Raw genomic sequence first — 19,825 nt, forward strand, 5'->3', positions numbered from 1 at the left:
GGGAGACATTCCAAATTTTTTTACTACATCTGACTGCAGCATTGTATAGTACTGAAATAGTGTGCAAAGCTGCAATCCCATGCATAAGAAAACTCAATAAGCCAGTGTAAAAACATAGGCTGAGAAGAACACAGAAGGCAACCAAGAATGCTGAAGCTGGTTAATAGTTCTTAATTTCCAGTTTTAATTTACATATAGCTTGGTTGGAGAAAACTCACTATCTTCAAGATTAATTAATATTTATAATTAAAGTTATAATTATATGTATTACGAATTTTTTTTAACATACTTACAATTTGCTAACTATTTCTAACTAGTTACTTCCAAGTTCTGAGAAACAAGGCAACTAAATAACGGAGAGGAAATGTTTGTAAAGGCTTGATTGTTAACATAAACAAAGGCTTGCCCTTTCCTCATAGATGGCTTTCTTCTTTCAGAGCTATCTAGAAGTCACTTGGTTGCATTGCGGACAAATATTTTATATCATGGCAAACCCAGATCATGTCCTTTCAACTCTCTGAGATGATACAATCTCAGAAGTGATACTAAAAGGAAGTAGATTGGAATTGGCAGCTGCCATCATCAGTAGAATTCTCTGGCTCCCTCTACCACAAAATGTCAGCATTCCAGAGCCTTGTCATACTTATTTTCTGATGTACAGAATGATGTCTGCTATTTGCCCAGTTGCAAACAGTGATCATCAAATCACTTGAACACAAGCATACGATGATTGGCACCCATTTGTTCTCTCAAACTCTCATCTAATAGCTCACCATCTCTTCCCACTCTGGTTTAATTCATTCAGCCATAATCAAAGCACAAATTACTGCTGTGTGCATCCCCAGAAGGAAAACTCATCAGTTCTTGAAGGATAATTTTCCAGATGGCTAGAGGTGATAATAATATTTTATTTTGACAAATGTATTTGTAATGTTGCTGAACTGCACAGTGTGGAAATGCAGGGACCCAAGTTCCACTGCATCCTGTCAAATTAAAAGAAATCAATATAGGACCAGGATAAATACCAAGTTGCAAGCTAGTGATTTTGAAATAATAATAATAATAAAACATTCAGTCAGGTCAATGGTAAACGATATTCTATATTCAGTAGTGGTCTCTACGAGATATTGGATAGGAAACTTGCAAAGGCAAAGCACATAAAGAAATACTCCATTTCCTGTTTTCAGTAGAAAATTGTAGCAGATGCAAATACTAGAAAAATCAAAGCAAGGCAGTGTATGTCCTACCATGGATAATTGCTATTGATACTTCATATCTTTCATCATTTTCTCCAGAATATCTTGGACACATTAGACTGCATATCCCCTAGATGGGCTCAAAACATACAGAAATACAACATAGGCCCAATCAATGTGAACGGTGGCAACAGCATTTTGGCCCCTCCTCTCCACAGCATGAAAACCTTGCTACGATGGGTTTCTCAGCCCTCTGGAACAGTTTATTAAGGAACACAGGGGGCCAAATCTCTCCCTTCCTGCTTACATCACTGGGAACATCTTGAATAATTGGAAACTGACTGTTGGATACTAGCCATCATCTTTGTGGGTTTTTTAAATGACAATTTCATCTGCCATCTCAGATTTCCTCAATGACAATTCTTGCACATTGCTTTGCAATTATCCAAAACCGTTTTGTTGTTGTTTTACATTTATTGTGGGTTTACCTTTTGTTCCCTATTCCTATGCAAACTGACTTTGGTGCTTGTGCAAATCAGATGCGCTGGTGCTGCTACACTGGCAAAACTATCCCTGCCCAACATGGCATGGTGCAGTGCCACGCAACCCTCTTTACAGAGACACCATTCTGTAGAGAAGTGGGTGGGAAGCAGGGCACAAATGGATGGGACTGTTCACTTGTTTATGTCATGGACAACTTTTCCAACCAACCAAATAGGATCAACAAACCCCTGTCCAACTATTATATTGTGATTGCAACAAAGAGCTATGCAGTGAGAAACAGACTTCCCAAACAAAATTCTATTTTGAACAATGATTCTGTGCCCCTTTTAAGAGAAACTTCTTTTTAAAAAGTTGGGGGTATTCAAGGCTCTCTTTTGTAGTTTCCAGAAAATAATTTCTCCAGTCATATAGTTAAGTTTGCAGAAATTATATTTGTACACTAAAGCCTGTAGCAAACTGGGCACAACATATGCAGTTCTTCTTCTCTCTGTTTCACGGGCAAAGAGTCTTCATGTGTTGCCTTCCTAATGGGATCTGCTGCCTCTGAATGGAAAGACACTTTCCACACCTTCAGGGATGCTCTTTACTCCATCCAGTTCCCAGTTCCTTGAGGCAAAAAGTCTTCTTAGATGTGGTAGAATTGATGAAGTATTGTTTCTTCAAAAACACAATTCCTTAGCTTAAAGACTGTTCCCAACATACTAGCGTTAGTGAAAAACAAACAAAACTTAGCCCAGGTAGGTGATATTTGGCTCAAACCAGTTTCTGTTTGCTTGTTTTGTTTTGGTACTTCAATCTCCAGCCAGGATATAGCATCTAAAGGGAGCATGAACTTCAGTCATGAGGTGGTTTGAGTTCTGCAGACTAGATCATGCTGTGCCTGTGTGCCTGCAAATAATTATTCAGGATAATTATATTTTCTAATTCTTCTATTTTAACCTCAGTTTTGCATATGTAATTTTGAAATATTAACTATGTGTAGATAGGCAATGGCTCTAGATGAACATTTGACTTCTCAAATGGCAGCACTTGCCTAGGCCTTGAATAACACCTTTGTACAACAGCTGTTGCCAACAGCTGGTCTATATTCTCACAGTGATGTTGTCTGTGCTTCTCCCTTTCTGCTCAGGAATTATAAGCAAGCGAGATGCTGTGGCTCCCCCAGAATTCATCAGTCGAAAATGCAGTTGGCTCATGTGTTCAGGAGTGTGGAAGAGGATTGAGTACAAAATGCAGGCATGCTGGCACTGCCCTCTTCTGACAAAGCAGCTGTCTTTCTCAAACAGCACACCTGGAGAAAGAGAGAAAGCAGAGGGGGAAATGAGCGTAACACCACAAAGATGGCTGAGTCTAATATTAATCATGGAAAGTGGACAGTTAGAAATGTATTTCTTATTTTCTATGTAACTGGGTTTTTGGTTCTATCAAGGAGGGAAAGGCAGAAGAAATTCACAACTCTTCAACAGGTGACAGCAGGAGCTGTGGAAGCACTTCGTGCCTCTCTGAAGCTGTGGACAGAACACACCAGTGGCTGCTGTCACACAGAGAAAGTATGGTGTAGAACAGCGTATAACTCCTCAAGATATATGCAGCTTCCAGAGATGGAGAAAAGTTCACAGCCACTGTCCCATGGCCTCAGGAGGCTCTGGACATCTCCCACAGGCCACTGAAGAGGCCTCTTACTGAAATGAAGGTGAGGGAGGAGCAGTGCATGGTAGAAAGATAAGGCAGGCAACTCTGTTGCTTTCAAGGGAAAAGATTAAAATCTCACTACCCAAGTCCTACATGCATCTAAATTGGCTGTTTTTGGTCCTGGTTCTGATGCCTTAAACTCTGCACGTAAACCAACCTTCCTCAGCTTAGTGCCCTGCAAGTGACTTCAACTATATCTCCCGTCATCTCCAACCAACCAAAACTCTGATGACTAGGATGATAAGAGTTGTAGTCCAAATACATCTAGTGCAGGCCCCCCCAACCTTTTTCACCCCGCGGACCAGATGGGGAAGGCAGGGCACCCCTGTACTTGTGTGCATGCGTGAACGAGAAATGGCGGCACAGCCTGGCACTCACACGGGGGATGCTGGAGTGTGCACACATGTGCAAATCAGCAGTGCTGGGGTGAGTGCATGCGTGGGTGGGAGGGAGGTCTGTCTCCGTGGCCCAGTCTGGCTCAGGCTACAAACCGGCACTGGGCTGTGGACTGGGGGTTGGGGACCACTGCTCTAGTGCACCCATCCATTTCACACATTTCCATATGGCACATTTCCTTTGTTTCAGAAAAACAAGGGTCACAGACAGCAAGAGAGGTTACTTACCGTCACTCTGGTTCTTCGAGTGATCATCTATGAATTCACACTGAAGCGCAGACTAAACCCATTAGTGTGCATTCACAGAGACCACAAAGAAGAATACTGTTTTTTGTTTGTTTTTGAAAGAGCCTTTAAGCTGGAAACGCAAAATTGAATGCCCCGCTATGTAAATGCACAGAAATACTGCATATTAGGCAGGTCCAATAAACTCAAATGGAGCTCTTGCTACATTCATCTCTCCAGATCCTTTCCATTATTCTCCCTTTTCTTGTAGATGATTTCCCTAATCTGTTCAAATAAATAGCCATTTCACTTTTTCCTCCTTCTAGACAACAAAAGCAAAGAAACCATTTGAGCTGCTGATATTTGTTCCTATGTTTTATCTCAATTTTTTAGGTGCTATATGGAATGAAGTTTTTGTGACAAGCTTTAAAACCATTTTTGGCAAGCAAAATGCATTTTAATTAGAGGTGCAGTCTTGAAGTGGTTAGTCTGTACAGCCGGTCAACAAAAATCTTAGTACGGTCAATCCTCGACTTACGAATGTCCCTTTACGAACTTTTCCATTTACAAAAGGCTCTGTTAGCAAAAATTGGCATCAATTTGTGAACGGAGCCTCGACCTACGAATGAGGTTGAGGCTCCGTTTGCAAGTCAATGCCATTTTTTGCAAATGGAGCTGCTCACTGCCTTCAGAGGTCTCAAAGGGCTTTCCCCCTGACATCGCAGGAAGCTCTTCGGAGGTCTCAAACCGCTTCCTCTGATGTCGGTGGGAAAGCCCTTTGAGACCACCAAAGGTGCCACTCACAGCGGCAGGGACCTCCAGGGAGATCTCCCATGGTGGCAGGCAAGGCTTGAGCTGGCCGGGTGCTTGGCCGCTCACCCCCAGCCACAGCGGAGGCAGCGGAGTGCCGGGAGGCTTGAGCTGGCTGGGTTTCTTCAACTGCTCACCTCCTGATTGCTCCTTGCTGCCCTCTGCCATTTGAATTTCCTACTATTGGCCCATGGAGGGTGGCGTGGAGCAAGTGGAAGGCGAGTTGGGAAGCGAGCAGCCAAAAAAACCTGGCCAAGCTCAAGCCTCCCAGTGGCGGCGGTTACAGGCTGCGGACGGGTAAGGTGCTCCTTTTTCCTTTTTAAAAAACTGTTCTGGGTGGGTTTTGGAGGGTGGATTTGGACTGGGGGGGTTTATGTTTCTGTGCTGTGTTGTCTTGTTTTTGGATTTGTGTGTGTGTGTGTGTGTTGTTTTCAGCCCCAGCGTGGGACTTGCTCTGTTGTATTTTTCTTTTTGGTGTTTTTTTGAAATGCTGGAATGGATTAATCCCATTGCCATGCATTTCAATGGGAAATGGTGCTTCGACTTACAGACATATTGACTTACAAACGCCGTTCCAATACGGATTACGTTTGTAAGTCAAGGTACAGTGGTGCCTCACTTAATGAGCGCCCCGTTTAACGACGAATCCGCATACCGATGTGGATTTTGCGATCGCTTTTGCGATCGCATTACGATGTTGACTATGGGGAAAAATCACTTTGCGATTTTTCCCCATAGCCCAATTTTCCCCCACGTGAGCAGCGGGAGCGTTGAAGCCCCACCGCTCAGCTGGGGGAAAATGCCGGCGGTGGCCTCGGAAGGACCCCGAAGCTACCACCAACATTTGCCTTCCCAGCTCTCAAAGGGTCCCCCTCTGACATTGGAGAAAGCCCTTTGAGAGCTTGGAAGGCTCTCGGCGGCGGGGGCAGGGTAGGGGGGTCCCGAAGGCTTCCAGGCCTTTGCCTGGAAGCCTTCAGGACTCCCACACACACCCTGCAGCCACCACCGCCATTTGAAGCCGCCCCGCGCCGCCTACCCCAGGCATGCTCGGACGCCTGGAAGTCCGAGAACCGCTAGGGTAGGCGGTGCGGGGCGGCTTCAAGCGGCGGCGGCTGCAGGGTGTGTGTGGGGGTCCCGAAGGCTTCCAGGCAAAGGCCTGGAAGCCTTCGGGACACCCCTACCCTGTCCCCGCCGCCGGCAGCCACCCCGCGCTGCCTACCCCAGCCATGCTCGGACGCCTGGAAGTCCGAGAACGGTTGGGGTAGGCGGCCCGGGGCGGCTTCAAGCGGCGGCGGCTGCAGGGTGGGGGGGTGTCCCGAAGGCTTCCAGGCAAAGGCCTGGAAGCCTTCGGGACACCCCCCCACCCTGCAGCCACTGCTTAAGCCCGCCACCCAGCTGGGGGGAAAGGCCGGCCGGCGCTTGGGAAGGAGAGTGGAGGAGGTCCCCGCACTCCTTCCCAAGAGCCCGCCGCCCAGCTGGGGGGAAAGGCCAGCCGGCGCTTGGGAAGGAGGGTGGAGGAGGTCCCCGCACTCCTTCCCGAGAGCCCGCTGCCCAGCTGGGGGGAAAGGCCGGCCAGCGCTTGGGAAGGAGAGTGGAGGAGGTCCCCGCACTCCTTCCCAAGAGCCCACCGGCCCACTGATCAGCGGTTCCAAAATGGCCGCCCGTTTCGCACCTCACTTACCGAGGTGGCAAAAATGGCAGCCCTATGGAGGATCTTCGCTGAACGGTGAGTTTTTGCCCCCTAGGAACGAATTGAACAGGATTTAATTCATTCCTATGGGTTTTTTTTTGTTCCGTACAGCGATGTTTCCGTATAGTGACGTTAATCCTGGAACGGATTAACGTCGCTATGCAGGGCACCACTGTAGTTCTGCTCTAACCGTGCTGTCTGCAAATCTGAACAGCCAGAGCAGAGCTAACTTAAAAAGCAGGAAACAAAGCTGACTGAAAACTAAAAACTTCCTCCTGTCTCTCTGCCAATTTCTTGCGTGCCTCCACCTTTGGTCACTTGGCTAACCCAAATGGAAGGGGAAGGGAAGAGGGAAGCAAGCAAGCCCAGGCATCAGGTGCAAGGAGGAGAGGATTCAAATAGTCTACAACCTGGAAACAAGGCTAATTTCCTCCCCATCCTCTACTGACTCTTTATGTGCTTGGCTGAAGCAAATTATCTCAGGGAAACCTAACTTCCTGGATGTGACTTCACAGCAGATCCGTTTGCATTCTTCCTGCTGCACCGCCACATCCTAAGCCTCACTGATTTCAGTTACTGGAATCCAGTAGCAGGCCCATTGAATCAATGGGGATCTGGTGAGTCAACTCTTCTGTTGAAGAGATGATTGATTCATTGATTCAATGGGCCTACTCTAGCTGTCACTTACTACTGGATTTCAGTCAGTGGAACTTATACACAACGGGCTTAAATCCAAATCCTTTTCCACCTTGCAGCACTGCCTGAACAAACCTCTGCTCAGAATGCCCCTACCTGCTGAGATGATGCAAAGACGTCACACATATATCCAACCCAACTAACTTTAAAGAGACTGGGGCATTCCCCTTTGGGTATAGGTTGCCAGTGCTATTTGACAACATATATTTAGTGTACTGTATGGGCTGCTACATCCAAGGCCTGCTTTTAAGCATTAAGCTAACAGACCTTCAAACTGTGACTAGCTAACTAGATAGGAACAAAAAGCATACCAAGAAATTATTAGAAGAGTGCAGATTTGATTAAAGGTGTGCAGATAATGCTACCTAGGAAATTCTGGGAGTCGTAGTCCAAAAACACAAAACTGAACACCTCTAGAAATGGTTCTGATGGCAGCTGCAATGTAAGCCAGGTTTTCCCCATCTAAGGTCACCACTGCTAAAACCAAGCCACTGCCCAGAGCCATGGGGATGGCAATGAGCATGCAATAAAATTCAAAGGTGATTTATTTTTTATGTTCAGCCTCCTGCAATGCTCAAAGGCAGTTACACCACCCTCTGCTTGGTCCATGAGTTACTCCTGTTAGAAGTCACACAGATGCAGTTAATATTTTCAAAGTACAGTGGTGCCTCATTTAGCGACGTTAATCCGTGCAGGAAAAAACGTTGCTAAATGATTTAATCGCTAAGCGATTTTAAAAAGCCCATAGGAACACATTAAAACATGTTTAATGCGTTCCTATGGGCTAAAAACTTACCTGTAAGCGAAAATCCTCCATAGTGGCGGCCATTTTGGGTGCCTCTAAGGCGAGGCAAAACAGTGGTCGCCATTTTGTTTTTCCGGCGGCCATTTTGGAACCGCCAATCAGCTGTTAAAATGGGCGCTTTGCCATGACCGCGTCCCCACGATCATTGCAAACGATTTTTACCCATGGGGCCATCGCTAAGCGATTTCGTCGCTGCACGGAGCAATCACTAAGTGAGGCACCACTGTAATATCATGTTCCTAGATGGGCAATATTCTTCTTCTTCTTTTCTTCTGTGCTAGCTTCACATAATCTCTATTGGCAAAACTAGAGCCAAAGTGAATACTACTGGGAAAGAACATCTATCTTTACCCATGACTACAGTGTGTACTCCTCCCCCTTTCCCTGGTGTTGATACTCACATAGAGATCAATTTTTGGGTCTCTGCTTTTCCCGCTTCCTCTTGCTGCGTCCCTTGGGTCTCCTCCTCCTTTTGGAGGAAAGAGTAGGAAAAAAGAAGAGTGGGTGGGAAATGAGATACTGCAGAGAGAACCCCAGCATCAAAAATCCTTGGTAATGCCCCTTACCTTTTTGACTTCAGAGCTTCTTGTCGTGGCCTGGAAGGAAAAAGGTCACATTGTCAGGCTTCAGTGTCTGCAGCATCAATGGACATTATAGGATCTGATGCTCCAGCATAAAACTTGGAAAATTTCCTTTCTTGACTTACAACTGATTAAAGATGGAGCAAACCACAGGGGTATGGCCTTGCCCAAATGCCCCACAATTCTGTTCTAAGTAATGTTGGGTCCAGGAGGCACCCTTTTACACCAGGAACTCGCTACTTCCTTCTCCTGCATTGGTTACATCTGCAGTCCCCATTTCCTGTCACTCTCCACTGCCCATATATGTCAAGGCTGACTGAATGAGCTCCCACTGTTGATCCACACTCTACCAAGCATGGAAAAGTAACTTTTTCAGTCTACGTACTACATACAGTGGGGTCTCTACTTAAGAACTTAATCCGTATTGGAAGGTGGTTCTCAAGTTGAAAAGTTCTTATGTTGAATCTGCATTTCCCATAGGAATGCATTGAAAACCATTTAATCCGTATCTACTCTTTTCCGTCCATAGAAACTACAGTGGAACCTCTACTTAAGAACTTAATCCGTTTTGGAATGGTGTTCTTAAGTTGAAACATTCTTAAGTTGAAGCAAAATTTCCCATAGGAATGGACTGAAAACCAATTAATCCGTTCTGGCTGTTTTTTTGTTTGTTTGTTTGTTTGTTTGTTTGTTATGTAGAGGTGCGTTCGTACATTGAAGGATTAGTTCCCATAGGAACTAATGCAAAGCTGGTTAATACATACTCTACCACTAGGGGGAGAATTTTTTTTAACCTAAGATGACCTTAAAAAAAGAGCAGGAAAGGTTTTTTTTTCCTGTTCTTATCTTGGATTTCTGTTCTCAAGTCGAAGCAAAATTTAGCAAATGGAGCTGTTCTTAAGTTGGATTGTTCTTAAGTAGAGACGTTCTTAAGTAGAGACCCCACTGTACTTCATACTAATTCATGGTGTGATTTAAAAGGCCATAACCCCAAGATGTCACTTTTCCAAGCTCTGTATGGTACCAAGTTCCTCTTCTGCCTGATCCCGCAAACATGGGTAAAATCCTGTTTGCATTCTCAAGATAATATGGACCAACTGCAGGAAAAATCTCTCCGTATAGTTTAAAGTATCTTGCTGCATATTGGAGAGAAATAATAACTATAAATAAAAGACAAAAATGGCACACAGTTGGTGACTTCCAGACTACAGTGGTGACCCGCATGGCGACGATAATCCGTTCCAAAAAAATCGTCACTATCCGGATTCGTCGCTATGCGGGGCAAAAAACCCCATAGGAACGCATTAAAACACGTTTAATGCATTCCTATGGGCTGTAAACTCACCGCTATGCGGAAATCCTCCATGCGCCACCATTTTCGCTGCCCAGTAAGTGAGTAAAGAGCGCGAAAATGCTGTGGGTGGCCATTTTTTCCGGGGGCCATTTTGGAACCGCTGATCAACTGTTCCCAAAACATCGCTATGCGAAAATCGGTAAGCAAAACGCTTACCAATCATCGCAAAGCAATTTTTAGCCATTGAGAACATCGCAATGCAATCGCTTTTGCAATCGCAAAAACCACGTCACTATGTGGATTCGGCGTTAACCGAGGCGCTCGCTATGCGGGGCACCACAGTACTTTAGAAAATAAACAGCAGAAGTCTCCATACAGTATTTGAAAATGAGATATGTCTTTGCTACAGGTGAAAATGTGCACCTTCCATTAAAAACATGTTGTACACATGGAGATGATTAGCAGAGGCAAAAAAAGTAAGAATAACTGGTCTCGGCATTCTTGCACTTGTTACCAGTCCAAGAGCCTCTATTCTGGGAGTTCCAGTGCCTGATTTATTGTTCCATTTACAAGATAATTGGTTAAACAAAAGCATAGTTTTATCTTGCAAAGGCAACAAAGGCACTACTGGAAATGAAGAATTCCAAAATGTGGGCATACATGTTTCATGAAAGCACATGAGAAGGAGGGCATCAGTGCTTTCTTTATTTGTTGGGGGAGAAGCATCTCATAAAGGTCCCAGATGTTTGGGATGAGCAGCTGCTGCCTCTATCACATTTTGTCTCTTGGAGGCTGGCTCACTCAGTAGGCAAGGCACCTCTAAGGCTCTGTATATGCTACAGTTCCACTGGAGCCTGGGAAACAAGCAGAATGTGGTCCTGCTTGCAGGGTGTGGCTTTCTCATAGAATCACAGAATAATGGAGTTGGCCTGTAAGGCCATCGGGTCCAACCTCCTGCTTAATCCAGAAATCCAAATCAAAGTATATCTGACATATGGCTATCTAACTTTTAATGTCAGTGTTGTAGCACTTGCCACCTCCTGAGATAATTGGTCTCATTACTGTATTGCTCTTAACAGTTAGAACGTTTTTCCTGATATTCATCTGAAACCAAGTTTCCTGTAACTTGAGTCTGTTATTATGTGTCCTGCACTCTGGAATAATTGAGAACAGATCCTGACCCTCCTCTGTATGACTACATTTCAAATATTTGAAGAGTGCTATCATATCATCACTTGAAGGACAGATCCTGAAGCTGAGGCTCCAATACTTTGGCCATCTCAGGAGAAGAGAAGACTCCCTGGAAAAGCCCCTGATGTTGGGAAAGTGTGAAGGCAAGAGGAGAAGGGGACGACAGAGGATGAGATGGCTGGACAGTCTCATCGAAGCTACCAACATGAATTTGGCCCAGCTCTGTGAGGCAGTGGAAGACAGGAGGGCCTGGTGTGCTCTGGTCCATGGGGTCACAAAGAGCCAGACACAACTTAACAACTAAAGAACAACATTGTATCATCCCTTGGTCTTCTTTTTTTAAGGCTAAACTTAACCAGTCCTCTGAAGATGCCGGCCACAGAGACTGGTGAAACGTCAGGAAGAACAACCTTCAGAACACGGCCAAAGAGCCCGAAAAACCCACAACAACCATTAGACCCTGGCCGTGAAAGCCTTCGCGAATATACTTAACCAGTTATTTCAGTCTTTCCTCATAGGGCTTGGTTTCCAATCCCCTGATTATTCTTGTTGCCATCCTCTGAACCTGTTCTAGTTAGTTAACATCCTATTTATTTATTTATTTATTTATTTATTTATTTATTTATTTGTTTGTTTGTTTATTTATTTATTTATTTATTTGATTTTTACCCCGACCCTCTAGACATCGTCTAGAGTGTAGTGTACAAAACTGTACATAGTACTCAGGATAAGACCTAATCACTGCCATATATAGAAGGACTAGTACTTGATGGGATCTGGAGACTATACTTCTGTTAACACAGCCTAATCACATTTGTCTTTTTTGCAGCCACATCACGCAGCTGGCTTATATTCAGCTTCTGATCTACAAGTCCAATTTCTGAGAACGCTGTCTTATTATTTTACGTTAATTTAAATAAAACAAATTATGAGCACTTATATCTATGAGTGTAGGCTTGAAAAAGATGCGTCTGCATAAAATATCTAGGGTTGGGGATAGGGGTTCAGCACTGCATAGAGCTTTTTGCTATGACTATAAAAGCATAAGATGAATAATACAAAAATTAAAAATAAAAGAAACTATGTGCATCTTCCATAATCTGCACCCATCAAAGAATTCAGCTTTTTCTTGCATAAAGTTTGAATTACTTAATATATTCCCAATAACAATAACAGAGAACATACAGAATTGCTTTTTAATTGCACTTGGCAACTAACAAATAGACAGTTTAGGAAAGCCATGTCTGAGAGATCTAAAGTCTGGCCACTTAAGGAGTAGCACACTAAGGAGACCTAACTCATCCGGTTTCCTAGGCTCAAAGGGTGTCAGCAAAACCTAATTATTTCTGACAGATTGTCTATACATAGGAAGAAGTCTGCTTTGTGTTCCTAAAGAAGAGCAAATGACTAACAACTACTTCCTGCTGAGAAAGCAGGGAGGGATCAGGTGTCAACGTTCCTAGCACTTGCAAAATTAATCTCACCTGCTAATTTGGGCATGCGGGTCTAAGGTGTCAAGAAACTGAATGAAAATGCTTTTATTGTATTTTGGTCTAGCCACAGCTGGGATCCACAGGAACCTGCTATGAGGAGGGTGATGGAGAACATCTGTCCCAGCTAGATTCAAGTTACATTAATGGGATTCCTAAGTGTTTGAATGAAAGGGGGCTATGGCTCCTTCACCATTTATACTGGCTCCCTTAATGACTGGAGGAGAGTCAAGGAGAAGGGCTGGTGGCTTTCACGGAGCCATAAGCAATTAACCCCAGAGACATGCAGCTTAAGAGCTGTGAGGCACTTGATCCTGGACCACGAAAGAGTTATATTTTGGAAACCCCAGAGATCCCACTGCAGGACAGCTGGTCCCGCCTCCTGCTTAGTGACTTTTCCAAACTCTGTTCAGTTCTCAGGTATGACGCAGAAGAGACACAGCGGCCTTTTATGGAGAAGGACAAAGTGAAAACATTTGAAGTAAATAATAAACACATCAACACAGTACCTGCAGACACATTTCCTGTGCTCCACAAAGGACAACTCCACATAAGGCACCTGCTTCCCTGAATTAATCTTCACCAGCTGGAAGGAGGAAACGCGAGTCACTCTCTGAGCATTTCTGGCACTCGTTGTGTGTCTCTCTCCCCCCCCCCCCGCATCTTCCTTTGTTCCTGCCCCCTGGCTGACCCACCAAGAGATTTGGGGCTGGGGGGAGGAATCTAAATGGCAACCCCCTCCCATGATCCTCCCCTCCCCAAACTACCCCTACTGATTAACATAGAGGGACATAGGGTTTCCTGTTCATTTGAGTAGTTCTCATGTAAGATAATTTTTCTCGTCAGTTGTGCCTCCTTCTGAGACAGTGCTTCAGAGCAATGAAATCTGTGAGCCAAGACTTTCGAATAACCAGCATCACACAGTATTATCTCTTACCTGCATAGTGACATTGGTCGTCTCCGTTGGGACACAATGGAGCCTCTCATCTCTGCAGCACCCACTGCAGCGATGCAAAGGGACGCAGGAAGGGCTGAACATATGCTCAACTTCACTGGGATATTCGGACACAATGCTAACCAATTTTTCCAAGGGCTGGCAGAAGCTGCGATTCCAAACGTCAGGAAAGGACATGACTAAATGGATGCAAAGGCATGGTCATGAAGGGTTTTAGCATGTTTCACGAGAGATTACGGTCTCTCTGTTTCTTCAGATAACTGGTGAATGACAACCTTGCACTTGGGACTCTGTATTGTCTCTTCTAAGTAGGTACTCCAATGTGTAGCCAGCATAATTAAATTGTAAACTGCCCAGAGAGTCAGCCTTTTAAGTGCTATGGGGCAGTATATAAACAGCACGCTTTACTGTTTGCTGAGCTTTACTCTAGGGGCAGCCAGGGTTTTTTTGTGTGTGTGGTTTTTTTTTTAAAGAATGCAACTGGATACAAAATCTGCAGCTGGGGAAATGATATGCACTTTGAAACTGATTGATGTGTAGTTGGAGAAATAGAGGGGGGAAATATACATACTATGCATGTCCATTTATTAAGAACCTAAATGACAATAAATTCATACTTTATGTCCACATGTAAGCTCAAACAAACAAAAACAAAAACCCACGCTGGGGACATTTTGATACTTAAAGCAACTACAGGACAGAATCCTCTTTCCCCAGGTTCGGAGGTGGTCCAGAGGTGAAATTAAATGGCAGCTGACTCGTGTTTCAATGGGGGTGATAACATTGTCCATCTCAGCTCCAGAGAGCGAGCCAGCTTAGTAGTTTCAGTAGCAGGCCAAACTTACAACTCTCTGCTCTAATATTTTATCACTTGTCCAGCATTGAATGCCTGAGGAAGTCACCTCTCCTGTCCTAATGACAGGGCTGGTGCTTATGGCTGTCCAGTCTTCCAGGCAGAGATATTTTCTATCTAATCCTTTCAACTAGAGCCAGCAAGGACTAACATGGGAAACGTCTTCATGGAAAGCACATGACTTGTCAACAAGCTAGGCCCTCTCCCTAAGCCATAGATTTAAAGGCATTAAGACCACACCTTGAGCTAGATGCATCTTTCATGTAAATGCTTCTGGGGCCCAGTCAGATGTGACATTAAATGCAGATACTGGAACCCAATGCTGGCCCTAGTGGGATTTTGTAATTCCAGCTTCAGAGAAGGGACAATTCTGATGCTGCCTGAAGCTAGGAAGGAAAGGGTTAGATCCCACCTGCAAGAATTAGATTCCGCCAAACAATTTCTATTCACAGCAGCTGCTATTTGCATTTTTTTAAAAAAAAAACCTTAAACACTTAAATGCAAACAAAAACATTTAACAGCACATGGAGTTTTGCCATTAGCAACCCCACCATCAGTGTGTGAAGATGCTCCTCTGTGTTTGAACCACGTAACAACTTGCTGGTGAGCCATAAGAAGGAGAAATATAGGAATGTACACTCATTCTAACTCTCAGTTTCACAGCCATCCTATTAGAGCCACTTTGACATCAAAAGGGGAGAACCAATATTTCACTCACAGGTTGCTGCTTCAGCAGTGCTGTTCTGAGGAGTCGTGTCTTGCCTCTATGGAGAGAGGAGAGAAAAGGGATGAGGGAAGAGAATCTTAACTGTCCCAAGGCATCTTGGGAAACAAAAGGTAGCTAAACACACTGTAGGGAAATCACCTGTCATATAAAGAGTCCCCACATGAGAGGATATAACATCCAGATTAGTGTTGGCCTCAGCACTGCTCATGTTTCCCCACGTTCCCCTGAAATCCTGTTGAAATCAATCCAACCCTGCGGTCTCCCTCCTTGCAAAACTCCTTGAAACATTGAAAGAGGGACACTAGATGGCAGCCTTGTGCACAGCTTCCTATGGAGTCTACAGTATAAATGAAAGTGACTAAGGTCAAAACAGAGGGAAAGGAAGAAGACAAGTCTGGATGCAGGTGCTCCAGAAGAGAAAATTCTTCATGATTCATAGTCAGGAATAAATAAGCTGTTTTAGTAAAGCTGCTTTATTTTCATAAGAAAAACAGGAGCAGTTGCTGCAATCCATAATAAGGAATGTTTGTTTTGATGATTCTAGGATCATACATGAGTTTGGTAAAATAAAAATTTAAAAGTACAAAAGAAAACACTTTCTGAGAAGGTGCTACTAGTGGCTTTCACTGCATACTGCAGGATTTTGCAAGACCTTACTCAGGCAGGGCACAAACTTCAGTAATAACTAGAAGCCAACATGGATTTATCAAGAACAAATCCTGCCAGGCTAACCTTATCTCATTTTTTGACCCGGTAACTTCCCTGGTAGATGATAGAAATGCTGTAGATGTAATACGATTTTAGCAAAGGCTTTGAGAAAGTGCTCCATGATGTTCAGAGTAGTGAGCTAACTAGGCAGGGGCTGGATAGAACAAATGCCCGGTGGATGCACAGTTGGTTGCCGAATTGTACACAGAGAGAGCTTATTAATGGCTCCTTCTCAAACTGGGACGAGGTAACAAGTGGGGTGCCACAAGGCTCAGTCCTGAGCACGGTGATCTTCAACATTTTTATTAATGACTTGGATGAAGGAGTTCAAGGAATACTTATCAAATTTGCAATGACACAAAATTGGGTGGAATATTTAAGGCCCTGGAAGACAGAAACAAAATTCAAAAACCTCTTGATAGGTTTGAGCACTGGGCTGAAAACAAGAGAATGAAATTTAACGTTGAGAAGTGCAAAGTTCTACACCTAGGAGGAAATAAAAATCAAATGCACAGTTACAAGATAAGGGATACTTGGCTCAATATGGCTACAAGTGAGAAGGATATTGGAACTGTTGTAGATCAAAAGCTGAATACGAGCCAACAGTGTGATGTGGTTGCAAACAAGGCCAACGATATTTTAGGATGCATCAACAGAAATATAGTCTCCAAATTCCATAAGGTACCAACTTCCCTCTATTCAGCACTGGGTTAGGCCTCACCTTGAGTACGTATTGTGTCCAGTTCTGGACACCACTCTTCAAGAAGGATGCTAACAAATTGGAACACGTTCAGAGGAGGGATGACAGTTAAACATATGTTTGCAAATGATAGCCATAAACAAAAGATCAAATTGAAAGTGTATTGAAATAATTGGTCTGCATTAAGTAGAATGTTTTTGCATTGTGCTGACATGACAGATAGGTGGTGTTTCAGGTCCCACAATTTGCTCTACTTTACTAAACCTCTATGGTTTCAACCCATTAAAATCTGTAGGCTCTGATTCTGTTTGACAAAACAATAATGCTTATCATCATGATATCAGCTTGTCATATTCTGATTTACAGGAACTGTAAGATCAGAAATAGTAAAGGCAATAAAGATTTCTATTATAAAAATGTCTGCTTACGCATCAAGACCCTGTACTTACAGGTCCAGCAAAAGTCTGTTGGTTACATCTGAAATAACTATAAATAACACACACACACTCAATTCAACAATACAACATGCTATGCCACATGCATGAGATACCAACAACACTGATACCGGGCACCAGACATCAAAGAGCAGCCGGCTTCATTTCCAGAAACGAGCAACACTTTCATCATGGATTTCCCTCCATAGATACAGACTGGCCCATGGCTGGCTTGGCTGAGGGAGAACACTATTAAATATTTTTTTCATGTGTGGTCAATAATATGCTTAAATGCTAAAAATATTATTTCCTTTAATATAGCCGGGTAGGTGGGGCTCGTCAGCCCTGGAAGGCAGCCCATCTAGGAGAAGGACCACTCCGAATTTAAACCTCCACTGCCTTGTGGCTATATCCACTTATGGAAAGGGCTTCAGGAGATAACCTCGAGGCAAAATCCGGAGCCGGAGTCCCGGAGGCATTTTCTTTCATTCTGCCAACTCCTGCGACGTTGCTGGAACCAGTTGTATTGGCTCTTGCCTTTCCACTGGACCATTTCAGCGATGTGGAGAGGGGGGATTTGCTGCTTGGGTAACAGCTTCGTGCTCTGGAGAGGACACTCCAGCTTCGCATACAGCGTCGAAACAACACGGGAAGTAGCAGTTACCGGTTATAAGTCTCTGCTCAATTGGCGTAGAGCAGGACGCCAGGGGCTACTTCTGACGGTGGGAGAGGTCATTGCACCTCACTAGGTAGATACCGCCCGCCTTAAGCTGGGCAGCCCCCAGCCAGTAAGGTGCTACCTCGCCACGGTCTGTTAACCTCACGGGGTGCGTGGGGTTTAGGGTGAAACCCGACAAGCAGATCGACAACCGTGCACCATGCAACAATCATAAGAAAACTTCTGCCCTAAAGCTGGGCACCTGGAATGTACGGACAATGACCCCTGGCTTTCCTGACTACGGCTTTCCTAACGACCTGCAAGAAATAGACGATGTGCGCAAGACAGCTGTCATTGACATGGAACTGAGTAGACTGCAGATGGACATTGTTGCCCTGCAAGAGACAAGACTGCCAGACTCGGGATCTGTCAAAGAAAAAAACTTCTCATTCTTCTGGCAGCAAAAACCATCGAATGAGACCAGGGAATATGGTGTTGGCTTTGCAGTCAGAAACACTCTCCTGAGATGCATTGTTCCACCCACTGTGGGGAGTGAAAGAATCCTGTCTCTGCAGCTCCACTCATCAGCAGGACCAGTAACCCTCATTAGTGCATATGCACCAACACTGTCATCCACTCCAGAAGTGAAAGACAAATTCTATGACGATCTGGCAGCTACTATCAAAAAAGTCCCTGAAAGAGAGTCACTGTTCATTCTTGGAGACTTTAATGCTAGAGTTGGTGCTGATCACAATTCTTGGCCCACTTGTCTAGGCCGTTTTGGCATTGGAAAGATGAATGAAAATGGCCAACGCTTACTGGAGTTTTGCTGTTACTATGGTCTCTGTGTCAGCAACACATTCTTTAATACGAAGCTGCAACACAGAGTTTCCTGGAGACATCCAAGATCCAAGCATTGGCATCAGCTCGATTTGATCCTCACTAGACGTTCTAGCCTTCCTAGTGTTACGATCACACGCAGCTACCAGAGTGCTGATTGCGATACTGATCACTCCCTGGTGTGTAGCAGAGTAAAACTGCGAACAAAGAAATTGTATCACATGAAAAAGGAAGGAAGACCACGTATTGACATCAACAAGACTCGCGATCAAAGAAAAGTGAAGGAATTTGCCCAAGCACTCGAGGAAACCCTTCCAGGTCCAGCAAATGTAAATGCACCTGAACGATGGGAACACTTCAAGAACACTGTCTACAACACTGCCTTGTCCACCTTCGGCAAGAAGACCAGAAAGATGGCTGACTGGTTCGAAGCCCATTCGGAGGAGTTAATGCCAGCCATTGAGGATAAGAGAAGAGCTCTAGCAGCATACAAAGCCTGTCCTAGCGAGTACAACCTGCAAGCTCTTCGAGCCGCTCGTAGCCAAGTCCAACAGGCTGCCAGGAGATGCTCCAATGACTACTGGCTTCAGCTTTCCTCTCAGATACAGATAGCAGCGGACACAGGTAACATCAAAGGAATGTATGATGGTATCAAGCAGGCCTTAGGTCCATTACAGAAGAAATCTGCTCCCTTGAAGTCTACTACAGGTGTGATCATCCAGGACCGAGCACAGCAGATGGAACGCTGGGTGCAGCACTACTCCGAGCTATATTCCAGAAAGAATGTAGTAACCGAAGAAGCATTAAATAACATTGAGTGCCTGCCTGTCTTGGAAGAGCTGGACAGCGAACCAACCCTAGCAGAAATAAATGCGGCCTTGGATTCCCTCACCTCTGGCAAGGCACCTGGAAGGGACAACATCCCTGTTGAAGTGCTGAAATGCGGTAAGGAGATCATCATCACCGAACTGTATGAAATCTTTTGTCTCTGCTGGAGGGAAGGTGGAGTACCACAGGACATGAAGGATGCAAACATTGTCACGTTGTACAAGAACAAAGGTGACAGGGGTGACTGCAATAACTACCGTGGTATCTCTCTTCTTAGCGTTGTAGGGAAGCTGCTTGCCCGTGTTGTGCTGAAGAGCCTCCAGGTGCTTGCAGACAGAGTCTATCCGGAATCACAGTGTGGATTTCGAGCAAATAGATCCACCACTGACATGGTATTCTCCCTCCGACAGTTGCAGGAGAAATGCAGGGAACAACAACAGCCACTCTTAGTGGCCTTCATAGACCTTACAAAAGCATTTGACTTGGTTAGCAGGGATGGCCTTTTTAAAATACTTCCCAAGATTGGATGTCCACCTCGTCTCCTTAACATCAT

General features: G+C 44.6%; 1 protein-coding gene across 1 annotated transcript in view; it reads right to left on the reverse strand.

Annotated features, from left to right (window-relative positions):
* Positions 1–888: 888 nt before the first annotated feature.
* PGF (placental growth factor) overlaps positions 889–19,825 on the reverse strand; it is a 60,898-nt gene continuing 41,961 nt past the window's right edge. Inside the window, exons 3-8 of the mRNA XM_078387497.1 lie at positions 15,096–15,141; positions 13,507–13,703; positions 13,079–13,155; positions 8,580–8,609; positions 8,415–8,482; positions 889–2,991 (exon numbers count right to left, since the gene is read on the reverse strand). Of these exons, the coding sequence (XP_078243623.1) occupies positions 8,422–8,482; positions 8,580–8,609; positions 13,079–13,155; positions 13,507–13,703; positions 15,096–15,141 (411 nt within the window). The 3' untranslated portion in view covers positions 889–2,991; positions 8,415–8,421. The remainder of the gene's footprint in view (positions 2,992–8,414; positions 8,483–8,579; positions 8,610–13,078; positions 13,156–13,506; positions 13,704–15,095; positions 15,142–19,825) is intronic.

The sequence above is a fragment of the Pogona vitticeps genome, chromosome 1, assembly GCF_051106095.1.
Source record: "Pogona vitticeps strain Pit_001003342236 chromosome 1, PviZW2.1, whole genome shotgun sequence".
Classification (NCBI taxonomy): Eukaryota; Metazoa; Chordata; class Lepidosauria; order Squamata; family Agamidae; genus Pogona; species Pogona vitticeps.